At 46.7% G+C, this 12379-nt stretch overlaps 1 protein-coding gene across 1 annotated transcript; it reads left to right on the top strand.

Moving 5' to 3' along the window:
• Positions 1 to 4983: 4983 nt before the first annotated feature.
• On the top strand, positions 4984 to 10531 carry SVIP (small VCP interacting protein). Its single transcript, XM_055722776.1, has 4 exons — positions 4984 to 5144; positions 5886 to 5936; positions 8398 to 8511; positions 9333 to 10531. The coding sequence occupies exons 1-4, from the start codon at positions 5082 to 5084 to the stop codon at positions 9345 to 9347; spliced, it is 243 nt and encodes an 80-aa protein (XP_055578751.1). The 5' UTR covers positions 4984 to 5081; the 3' UTR covers positions 9348 to 10531.
• The last annotated feature ends 1848 nt before the right edge of the window (positions 10532 to 12379 follow it).

Below are 12379 nucleotides of genomic sequence, written 5' to 3'. Positions count from 1 at the left end.
GTACAAAGGCCAAGAATCATCTGCTCCCATCCTTACCTAATTGTGGGAAAACGGTCTGTATTTTACTCGCTTTAGAAGTTATTTCATGCCAAATAACTCCAAGCCTATCTCCGCTAACATGCTAGAGGGAGAAAGCATATGCATTGCTGTATGTCTTGTAAAGGAGTCTATTGCACAGCGATTTTTCAAACTGTGTAACAGTACAAAGGCAAGCAGAGTGCAAATTGACCTTAAAAAGCAGCGAAATCTTCCTTCTCGGTTTTAATTGCCCTTGTACTCAAGCACAAGCTACTTCATGATGCAAATTTATCCTTAGAAGTGGTGACTGTAAACAGATGTTCTTTTGGCAGTCCCTAATTACTGTCTAACTGAGGTATTCTGGACTGATAAATGCATCATATGAACACGCTCAGCACAGTACCTAAAAGCATTCTTTGTTTTAGCTAGCAAAGAAATCGGAAGGCGCTTTACCAGGATGCAGACTTTATCATTACATGCCAGACAGTCAGTCGAGCACGACTTCCACATGCTTTTACAGATTTTATGCAAGGATATGATGCTACTGAGTTGTACACCAAATTCTCTGAAAAGTTTCAGTGCTTCATATATACGTTTGTTTTGCACAGAAGGAAAACATATAGACAGGAGGCTTGTATGCAGTATGCATGTTTTTAGTCACCAGCTAGCAACATCCTTAAAGCTGAAAATCTGTCTTGCTACTGCGGAGCAGATCATGACAATCCATGAAGACAGACATGGAACTAATGGAAAGGGATTCATTGCTAATGAAGGAAAGGAAACTACCATGATTAGCTCAAAACCTGTGAACTAAGTTAAGCTGTAGCTTAAGAAAAGCTCAGCTTCCATGGACCTCAACAAAAGCTGTACCGTCAGGGATCATACAGAGCTTGGACTGCAGTCTGACATTCACAGTAAACCCTAAGTTAAAATATAAAAAGAAATCTGAGAAAAAACTTGTGAAGTGAAAACTGAGTATCTGCATCTGTAACCTATGACTATGCCCTACACCATATTTGCTCACCTCTGGTTAGAATAATAAATTAAAAAACAAACAACCAACCAACAAAAAAAAAAACAACCCAGCCTTGCTACATTCTTTAAAAAACACGCCACAAAGACATATATAAATGTCCAGAGATGCTGCAATTACTTTTCCAGTAGACATCCCGGCACCAAGCTGTTCCATGCCTTTCCTGGAAAGGGCCCCAACGTCTTTGTTGCTTTAAAAGCTGCCTATGCTGAAAGCAAGTACTGCTGATTCCCAAACCAGTTGCAGCTGAGCCACAGCCACTTGTCCTTTCTTGAAGAAAGATTCCTAAATTTAAAAATTTAAATTCATGGTTTTATTAGCTGGAAGAGAGGTATGGTAAGTAAGATTCCCGAGTTAAATCTGAACTGGTTTAGTTCTACTTTTCTTTTTAAGTAATTCAATGAACATGACAACTTTCCAGATGGGAAGTCAGAAACGGATTCTCTCTCTAAGATTACGTGCAGTACCAGTAACGGGAATCCTCCATTATCAGTAAGCTCTTACATTCAGAAGTCAACACTACCTCTGCCCCTTTCGACCTCCTACTCCAGACTTTCTCTTTTGTAGTGGCATAATGCTGTGAAGTGCTTCAGAAGACAGAGGTATTGAAAAAGACATTTATGGGGTAGAGCAAGTACGTGTGAAGACTAATTTTCATCCTGAAAGTGAAACTCGTCAACCCGTGAGTCACTTGGCTGGGGTTCTTCAAGCAGTTTCCCTTCTACCTGCATTATCCTGAACACACAATAGTGCAGGGTAAAACGGGCCGTTTGTTTCCCGCAGTCCTTGTCAGTTATCCTGAAAAGCTTTCTGACACATCCACAAATGGAGCAGACAGTAGCATCTTCATTCCTATTCAAAGCCACACTGCCTGTAATATCACAACAAAACAATAAATCGAAGGTGTGGTTGCAGAGTTGGGAAATACAGAAAATTTTTGTGCTAACAGTACCATCTGCTGGATTTGGAGCTCTCTAGCTAGACACGTCAACATTGACAGAAGTCAGTAAGACGCAGTTTGATACCGTTCTTGCACAAACGACACCATAACTAAACCATTACAAATCAATAAATAACAAATTGCCAAACCTTCCAGCCAGCTGCCAAAAACCTGCAGAGAGGTCACTGACATTTTCAGTATGTATTTCTTGCTAAAGCAGACACTCAAAACTCAGTACACGCAATTTGTCACATATCAAAAAATCAAAAAATTCAAACTGCTCAGCCTAGCAGCCCCACTTAAAGGCAAAGTGCTACTACTACTAATGTCAGTGTTAAGTGTGTGTGTGTGGTTTGTTTTTAAAGTTTATTACATAACTAATGTGTTATTCCACTACAGTATTATTTGGCAGGCTGTGGGGAAGTGGACAAAAAGAGTCCCAGAGCACTAAATCAACCAAACCAAAACTCCCTATCACCTGTTACTGTTGAGCTACCAGGCACTAATACCTCTCATCTCACAGCATCAGGAAATACTTGGCATGCAATTAATCAAACAGTACTGCAACCCGTAATGGTGAAGAGCACACTTCGTTCTGTCAAGCGATCACTGCTGCGTTTGAGAAGATGAGCTTAACCCTAAAGCTGAGAGGGATGCGCTGCATTATTCACACCCAGCACAGGGAGTAAGTTCCCAGGAGAATGAAAAGCAGAGACCAAGCAGGAAAGGTTAGACGGCTCTTCAGAACAGAGATGGGTAACTGCCGCTGCGTGTGTTCAGATGCTCATCCCGAGGCAACACAGATTCATTGAGCCCAAAACCACGGGACAGATGTGTTTTACTAGCGGTATCACTACAGGCCAGAGAGCTATCAATCCTCACCCGGCTCTCAGAACACAGCGAGGCTAACTCCTTGCTCATACAGAGCCCAAATTACGCCCAAAATCTGAAGTTACATCTAATTTCCCAGCTATCGCTGGTTGTCAGCGTATCTGAACACACTACCTTGAGAAATTCATTTCAAACTATATACCCCCAGAATCTCTTCAAGCTCGTTCCAGGAAATCTCAACAAGAACCTTTTGTTAAAGGACCACAATTTAAGTGACCTAACTGAAAGCTTATCCCTAAAACTACAGCAGTGAAAACATCAGCCTTGAAAACCCTCAGTAGAAACCTACAAACCCTTTGTTATAGAACAAGAAGTTGTTACCCTGTTGCAGGCTACTTCTCCATGAACAACTTTACCTACTTTATGAAGGCACCTCAAAAGAACCAAAATTTTGCTTGAACCACCCACCTTTTCAGTTACCTGTCTCACCAGCTCATACTGCCAGAAAGCTGGGCTCTCTTTCTCTGTGCAGTTCTGTTCAAGCGTGCTTCAATTTTCCTCTAACTATTTTAGATGCAGCAAAATGTATTTCAGACACCCTCCGGGATTATCATCTGTTGGATCAAACAGGGGCCGGCAACCAGCCAGGAACGCCTCAGTTCCAACCTGAAGCTTGACAAACACTAATCCACACAACCATAAAACAATAGCATCTTGATACTTAAAAAATCAATCATTAAAAAAATATATATCTTTCATTATAAAGCAGAAAGTCAAACCTTAAACACACCACACAGCAGGGAAGCTGCAGCTCCTGGGACAACACAACCCAGCCCAGCTGCTCTGCTAGAGCTTTGGTGTGCTCCTGGAGACCACCCCAGCCCCACCAGCATGAGATGGGCCACAGGTGTGCTCCCACCGGCCCCCTCCCACCACCCCAGCATGCTCCCATTGCTCCCACCACTCCCCTCCCACAGCCCCAGCACACTCCCACTCTCCCCCTCCCACAGCCCCAGCACTTTCCCACTGCTTCCACACACAGCCTCCCACAGCCCCCCTCCCACAGCCCCAGCACGCCCCCACTGCCCCCCAGCCCCCCTCCCACAGCCCCAGCACGCTCCCATAGCTCCCACCCCAACTGCTGATGGCCAGTTCAGAAAGCCCAGGTTGCTGTGCTGTGCTTTATGTGAAGCGCTGGTTTCAGCGAGGCTGTAACCCTCTCTGAGGGCTAATTAAGGTGCACGGAACAAGCAGAAGTACTTAAATTGGTACTTTACAATAACAGACAGCATCACAGGCTCGTGGGATAAATCACAGGACAAGAACATTGGTGCAAAAAGATGTATTTGTGTTCGAAATCACAGAGGCAGAAAAGAAGCTGGGTAAACATTGCAGTGTTTATGAGGAATAGGTATTTTACTCTCCACATAATCCTTGGGGATGGGCATGTAGGCCAGCACTCATACTCTGGGAATGCCATTCAATAGGGTAATGCTGGGGTCTGCTGGCAATAACTAGAAGAAAAGGTGGCAAATTTTTAAGAAAGAGCTGTAACAGAAAAGCCAGAAAAGAGGGAAAGACTGTCGGTTTCCTCTTTTTACTGAGTTAACCAGCGAGGGAAGAAATCCTTGCAGGGCCGCTCCTGCTTGTGAGGCACAGCAAAGCATTCCCACAAGGACGGAACAGCACCCGCACTGAACGGTTAACGCACCGAGGCCGAGGGGCTTGCGAAATGACACGAGCATTTAAAAATATTAAGCCGGGGGATAATCACATCCACCTCGGGCTGAACATCGGTGATCAGCCCAGACAGCCGGGTGGTGCCTGCCTCGGCTGGGCGGCGGGCCGGCCCTGAGGCGGGGAGTGCCCGGGGTCGTCCCCTGGGGCTCGGGCCCTGCCACGGCATCGGCGGCGCCTCAGCCCCCGCGGGCACCGAACCGCCCGGGGGGCGCCACCGCCCCAGGCCCGGCAGCGCGGCCCCGCCGCCCGCCCCTCAACGCAGCCGAGGGCAGCACCGGAGCGGGCGGCTCGCTGCCGGGACTGCCCCGGCCAGTGCAGACCCCACTGCCGCCCCCCGTGCCCCGCAGAACGGGGCCAGCCCGGTTCGCCCGCCGGGGCAGCCAGCGCCGCCCTCCCCGCACCGCCCGCCCCCCGCCGGCCCCATGACGGGGCGGGCCCTGCCCGAGCGCGGCGCCGCCGCCTGGTCGCTCGCCGCCGCCTCCCCCGCGCTGGCCGGCGCTGCCGGCGGTGGGGCCCGCCATGGGGCTGTGCCTGCCCTGCATGGGGGGCGCCGTCAAGGACGTGGTGGAGACGCCCGACCCGGTGAGTGCGGCGCCGCGGGCCGTTTCCCTCCCGCCGGGCTGCGACGCCCAGCGGCGCCGACCCTCCCTGCCGGGGCGGGGGAAGGGAGCGGGCCGCTTCCCGCAACATGGAGGCCGGGTCGTAGGGCCGCGGGGAGAGGCCTCGGGGCTGCCGGACCCGAGGCCGCGGCCGTGCGGGGGGAAGCCCGGCCCTGGGGGGCCTCGGCGGCGGGGAGCGTCATGGCCGCCCGCAGCCGCGGCCTGTGCGCTTGGGGGGCCGGGGGGGGGCAACGCGCGGAGGGGGTGCACCCCACAGCCGAGCGCTGGGGACCCGCGGCCGAACCGGACACCGGGAGAGCTGCGCTTTAACCGGCCCGGGGGGGTGGCCCTGGGCCGGCGGCGCCCCCGGCCTGAGGGACCCGGGCGGGAGCGAGGGGCAGCGCCCCCTCCCCAGCCCCAGGAGCCGTCGCGGCCCTCGGGGGCGGCCCGAGCGCTGTGGGGCGATGGCGGGTGGCGGGGCTGGGCCGGGCCTTACCGAGGTTCCCCCGCCGCCCCCCGGCCGGCTGGCAGCCCTCTGCCCCCCGCCGGCCGCCGCCGGCCGCCCCCGGCCCTCCCTGGCGCGGCCTGGCAGGGCGATGCGCCCTGAGGTCGGGCCGGCATCTCCTGGCAGCCCGCGGGACACACCTGAGGTGGGCTGGGGGCTTCCAGAGGGGTGCCGGCTTGTCCGGGTATAGAATGTCACTGTCTTTCGCCTTTTGTGTAGGAAATAAAGAGGAGACAGCTGGCAGAAGCTGCTGAAAAGAGGCAGATGGAGGTAATGTGATAAAACTATTTATTCAAAGTAATTTAGGTAAGCAGTTTATGGGGAAAATAGCAAGGGCTTCTGTGGGAACACTGGATAGCAGGCTCAGGATTGTGGGAAGTCATTAAATATTTTCATAGTAGTATTAATGTTTTACCTTCTTAACACTTACTACAGATACATATTTATGGACCAGTTTCACAAGCAGGTGCTCAAAGACCACTGCAAGATAAGTGAGCCTGTTTGGATGGGAGAAGTTTTGCAGGAGTTGAAAAAACAACCTAAGAATTGAAAGAGCAAGTTCATTTTTTTCCCTCATGATAGGACCTGAAAACAAGAGGGTGAGAAAAATTTCAACCCGGAGTTGCCAAACAATTGTGGTGGCAATTTCAAGCGGTACAGTGCTTGTAGTTCCCTTACAAACACAGGTTCTGGGCTCTTGCAAGTTGAGTTCATCAGTGTGGCAACAGCTGAGCATGTTTCTCACTAAACTCTAGCAAGGAGGGGTTATTAACTTATTTTTGTATTTTTTTAAGGTTGCTAAGCTCTAACTACTTAAGTATCCTTAAATCTAGAAGCAGTAGGATGCAGATGTTCTAGCAGGATGTGGAAGTAGAACTGTTTCTTCCTTCCCACACCTCTCAAAAAGGCTGATAACATACACCATACAAAATCTACAATAAGTAACACATGTGTCTTAGACACTACAGCTGAACTATGAAGAGAAAGGAATGTGTTATTTGTATGACTGTTAGTGTCGTTACATGTGGAATTAAAAATTGACCATTATTGATGAGGAGCATGTTGACCTGATTTTAAGAGAGTTCGGTGAATAATTGAAGCAACAGCTGACTGATGCTTCAGTGTCCTTCTTTAAAACTTCTTGATTTTGTGTCAGACTACATACTAAAAGCAATTCATATGTAATCTTAAAAAGGGTTTTTTTAAGTTTAACTTAACTATACATTTGAGAAGGATGTAAAAGGGCAGGGGGGGGGGGGTGTCCCCATCTAGCACTTAAATTGCTAAAAAACTTTTTCCTGGGAGGAAAGAGAAATGAAGCAACTTGGCTTATGGATGGCTTTGAAGTTTTGGGATAGCCATTAGGCTGCTATAGAAAAATGGAAATATCACTCACTTACATTTTGTTTTCTTACAAGAAAGAGATAAAACAGCTCTACCAGGATTTGTCAGGACTATCTTAAGAGCATTTTAGCCTCTGAATGTCAGGTAATGGAGGTGTCTTGCAGGCAGCCTAATCCAGTTTCCCCCTCGTGAGGGACAAGGGATCAGATCAGATGTCCTTCTCTGCTTAGTGTTTTCCTGTACATGCTTAACTGCTCATTGTTCAGCCTGAGGTGGTGTGACGTGTTCTTCCTTTTGGGGTGTTGTAGAGACAGTCTGGGTACCTAACTCACTTGGAAGGCTGGTTGCCTAAAAGCTAGAACTCACAGCGTCTGAGTTGGTAACATGTGCCTTAGTAGCCCGTTGAGATTTGAGCTTGTCGTCAGGGCCTTGAATTTCAGGTGAGAACATTGCTTTTTTCCCTTGGTAGATTTTAACATCTCTTAGGCTGTAGCATCATAACCCTAAACTTAGCTAACGATCAGGTTTAAAACATCTTCTTTTTAGATTTAGAGTGTTCACTGTAGTTCTGTTATTCCTGCCATCTAGGCTAGGTCCTTATTAAACCATCCCCATGAGGATGTGAAGCAGGTAGTTGTCAACAGGTTTCTCATCTGTGTACAGCTGCTATCTGCATGTCCTATGGAGTTCGAAGGGTAGTCTGTCTCACAGGTTGTTTCTCACAGATGGCAGTTTAGAAATGGATTTCTTAGGGCCTGGGCTAGCACTACAAACACAACCTTTTTCCTCCCCTGCTTGTAAATTGCCCATCGATTTCTGTAGCGGCTATACAGAGCTTGTGACCTTCTCTGTCTGCTTATTGAGTTTTGGAATAGAAGCTGTCATTATGATTTCCATCATCTCAATTTTATCTCTAAGTAGCCTTCTAATAAAAAGAGATGGAAGAAGTGAATGAGTGATGAAACAACTAAAGCTCTTGCAAGTTCCGTCTGCCCAAGTCACCTCTCCCCAGTTAATTCCGTTTGTGAGGGCAAGAATAGGCCCTGACAGAGAGAAACACAGGCTAAAAATTTACCGGACTTTTGGCAAGGGAGGTTCTGGTCCTGCATCTTAAGAAGCAAAGCAGGTACATGTAATTGCATTAAATACATTCACCTGGATGTGATAACGTAAAACAGAACCACTCTCATATACCTATGGGATCAAGAGCTCAGAGTATGCGGAAGTGTCCCAGAATGTCTGCATTTATGTAATAGTAGCATTGATCACCATTTCAGTCTTTTCACACAAACCAGAGTCCATAAAACTGCATTGTCAAGAGTTGCAGTTTGGTTTCTATCAAAAGAAAAATGGCTAACTAGTCTTACCTAAATGTGTTTTCTCCCAGGCTTCCTCTCGAGGTATTAAGAACGCTTACTCTGTAGAGCAAAAGAAAAAGAAACAGGAAGAAATGGAAAAAAGAATTGCGGCTTCGGGTTCTGGAGGAGAAGGAGGACTGAGAGTAAGCTTAAAAAAAGAACATGATGCAATTGTCCATATATTCGCTGAGAAAATCCTGTTTTGTTGTTGTTTACAAGATTGAATAACTTGAGGAAGAACCAAGAGGAAGGGAAATGGAATAGAAATGGAAGCAAGTGTCATTATTGCGCACAGTGTTCTAAGTGAGACTTCATTTCTGGGACACACAACGACGGCAGAGAGCTTTTCTTTTTCCTTCCCCCCAACTCTTTTTCCCCAGTTTCTGCACCTACGATGCGTCAGTTTTACAGTACTTGCAGCACTGGGGATCTCCTCACTGACTTGACCTGTACCACTGCCCCTTTTCAGTCCTGGTTGAGATGGTCTCTCTTCCCTCAGAGTTTATAGAAAATGGCTGAACTAAGTAGGGTAATAGCTTTGGGTTTCATTATCTATCTCTTTACAGAAGAAATACGCAGCATTTGCGTAGATAGTGATGAACTTGACTGCTGCTACTGCTTTTGTAATGTAAACTTTGTCTTAGAAGGCCAGGCAGAGATGTAACTAAGAATGAGAATCTCTCCAAGGCAAATAATGCATCAATTATTCAAACACAGACTTCCTAAGCCTGCAGCTCTTCCTCTCATTGCTCTAGATGACTCAGGGGACTGGAGTTTGTATGAGCTGCTGCTGGTGGGCTTCATGTCCCTCACCTGCTGGATATAAAAGGTGTTAGAATGGGGAATTTACTTTATTTAGACAATCTTGTGGTGGTTGGGTTTTGTTGTTGTTGTTGGGAGGCACTAGATTTTTTCCTTTCCCCTATTCATACAAGCCTGTGGTATGTTTTGTTTTCTTCTTCAGTGGCAGGTTGGATAATGAAGTACAACTGCCCACAAGAAGGTTGATGTTTACTGCCAATAACTTGCCAGTTTCTGCGGCTGAGTGGCACTTACTCATCATGTGGCTTTGCTGTTTGCATATGAAGACTCAGCAGTACTTTGCCATCGTCAGAGAACAGACGTGGAAACGTACACTAAGAAACTTAAGAACTAACTCTGAACACTAGGTTTTGGCCAATTTTTTTGTTTGTTTTATGTGCATGTTTGATTCTTTCTCTGTCACGGGAGGGAGATGGGTTTTCTTACATGAAAGCAGCCTCCTTACCTGCAGTCTGACAGTAGGCGTATGATGTCTGGTCAGTTGATGTATGTATGTCTGTGTGACTGGTTTAAGCGCAGCTCAGGTGCCCATGTGTTGGTTTTGACGCTTACTTCAAGCTCTACAATTAAACTTTTCTCTTAAGTCCTCATGTAGAAAATTGTTCGTAAATATATATATTTGAATATGTCAGTGACAGTATTTCTCTTCGGTTTCCTAATGACTTGTCAACTGCTTAGGGATTTAGTGCCTTTTTCATGAAAGAAAGTGGATTCATGGTGGTTCCTTACAAATGGAAGCATTTTGTGTCACCAGTTAAAAAAACAGAAACCTTTATAAACCCTGTATGCCTATAGCAAGAAAGTTGTTTTATTATGAGTCTAATAACTGTTCTCCTTGTTTTCTGATGTGGATTTATTTCGAGTTTAAATATTTATAATGAATACTGCAAGTTAAACATTAAATTATAAATATTGTTACTAGTTGTTCTCCTTTATTACCACAAGAGGGCAATGCTGCACTTCTCAGGATTTTGAAAAGCAAAAGGCTTACACTGTGTCTTGTCTTGGACAGTTTGTTTCCTAAACTTGCTGTACGTTATAGATGGGTTTCTTACGGGGTGGTAACGCTTGCTCGGTGCCAAAAGCTCTGTCACTTTTATTCTGTATTCAGCAATGTCTGTAGTCCCTTTGCCAAAGGTGAAGCTGCCTTTGATTATTTAGAGCTATTTAAACTGTGGTGTTAAAACCAGGCTTTTGAGCTAGTGGTCCCCAGCCACTGCTTTGATAGAGGAGGGAAGTCTGTTGCAGCATGATCAATATTAAGAATCTAGCTCTTACTTTCCCTAGAGACCAGTAGGCTTGTCCTTAGTATCTTACTGACCCCATTTTTGACCTGGTTTAGGCTATAGAGGAGTGCTTTTTCTTCCCTCCCCCCCCGCCCTTGAACTAAGTGTTTCTTCTTTTACCTCCCCCAGTAGTGTCTCATGCTGTCTTAGGAGTGCAGTCCCAACAGGTGACTTTCCTGGCTTAGCCTGAAGAATTAAGAAGGGAGACTTTTTCAATATTAATATAATGGTGTCTGGGCTAGAAAGCTGTGTCCTTGGCAGATGGGTACCTTCAGTTTCCTTTGCTGGCAATTGCTCTCTTCCTTGTATTAACTGGTAATAGTGATTTTTGGCTTTTTTTTAAACTCTAATGAAAATGCATTGAGTTATAATAAAATACACTGAACCGTAATTTGAAATGTGAATTTCAGTCTTAGATCTGTCACAGTGGGTGTCCTACAAAGACACTTAAGCCACACTTAAGCTTAGTCGGTTGCTTGGAATGTTTCAGACTTAATACATTCTTCTCTTCATTCTTGGTCACACCGCTCCCCACAAACCTAAGGGGAGGAAAATAACCCTCAGTCTGTTTTCCTCCAAGCCCCTGTAGGAAGGAGCTCGCACGCTGACCGAACAGGAGTCTGTGCTTGCATTAGTATCATGAAGACTTTCATATAAAGCCACTGAAATAACCTAATGAAACAACCCACAGTTCCCATCAGCAATCCAACGCTGCCAACAGCATGAAGCAGCCATACTGCTGCGCTGCCCATCCTTGCTAGGCGGCCCAAGGCAAGCCTGTTCTGCTCCAGGCAATGTCTGTCACCAGTAAGGACGCTCAGCATTCAAGTAGAGGATTACCACCCTGTCCCCAACATGCACGCTGCTCTTTATCCAGCTCTTGGTCCTGCTAAGAGAGCTGGCTTGCCTGTGGCTGCCTGCCCGGCAGCTGTGCTGGAAGGCCCGAGTTGCCCCAGGTCAAGGGTGCCTGTCAGTGAAGAGAAGATCCTTGCAATTGAGAACTACCATGGAAGAAAACACTGCACTCCCTCACCATCCTTTAAGTAAAAACTAGGTATGTCTGCCCTTTAAGTAAAAACTAGACATGTCTGTGCTGTTTAAAAGTCCCCCCTGTGAACACCAATTTTATTCCTACAGCCAAGACACATCAGAGGATAGGGGAGTGTACAGTTCCAGATTACAGATCACCAACTAGTAAAGCTATTTTTAAAGAGGTTTCTCTACCATACCCCTGTTCAGATGGCCAGTCTGAACAAAATCTAGGAAGTTACTTCGGTAAATAAAGTCACTTCTTGTTGTTTTAAGTTTCTTGGTAACATAAATTTCAGTTGAGAAAGCAAGCAGATGATAGTGCAGTTGGGTAGCATACAACTGATAGCTACCTGAAGTGTCCCGTTAAATGACACGGCTCAGAGCTCTATAGGTGAGAGCTGCTCTATTCTTGTAGAAAGAGACACCTCTCTCTTTCTTACCACTTAGTGCTGCACTACATAAATACGAAACATAATGGGAATTCTGTCCTTACTTCCCCTAATCCTAGATGTTTACTTCCCCTTAGAGCCTGTTAAAACACATCCATTCACAGCCCTACGAGTACACCTTTTTTTCTCCACCTTCTGAAAGTTTTCTTATAGCTCACTTGAAAAACTGGCAGTTGGGATCAGGGCTTACGAGCTGCAATGAAAGGGCTGACTCGGTGACCGCGATAGCATAATCTTCCTCGAGGCAACCGAAAACGAAACCATCTGCTATCGCCTGTTGCTAAAGTATGTGGGTTACGCCAGGGAGGGAGTGTTTGGGGCAGAACGTCCAGAGGCTTGGGAGGACGCAGAAGCCGCATCTCCACAGGGATGGATAGCACCACTGCGGGCCCTTAGGAAAACAGATGCCTTCAGCATGTGGA

Source organism: Falco cherrug, chromosome 10 (assembly GCF_023634085.1).
Source record: "Falco cherrug isolate bFalChe1 chromosome 10, bFalChe1.pri, whole genome shotgun sequence".
In the NCBI taxonomy this organism is placed as follows: Eukaryota; Metazoa; Chordata; class Aves; order Falconiformes; family Falconidae; genus Falco; species Falco cherrug.
The sequence above is the reverse complement of the archived record's forward strand: the minus strand, read 5'-3'. Positions and strand labels throughout refer to the sequence as shown.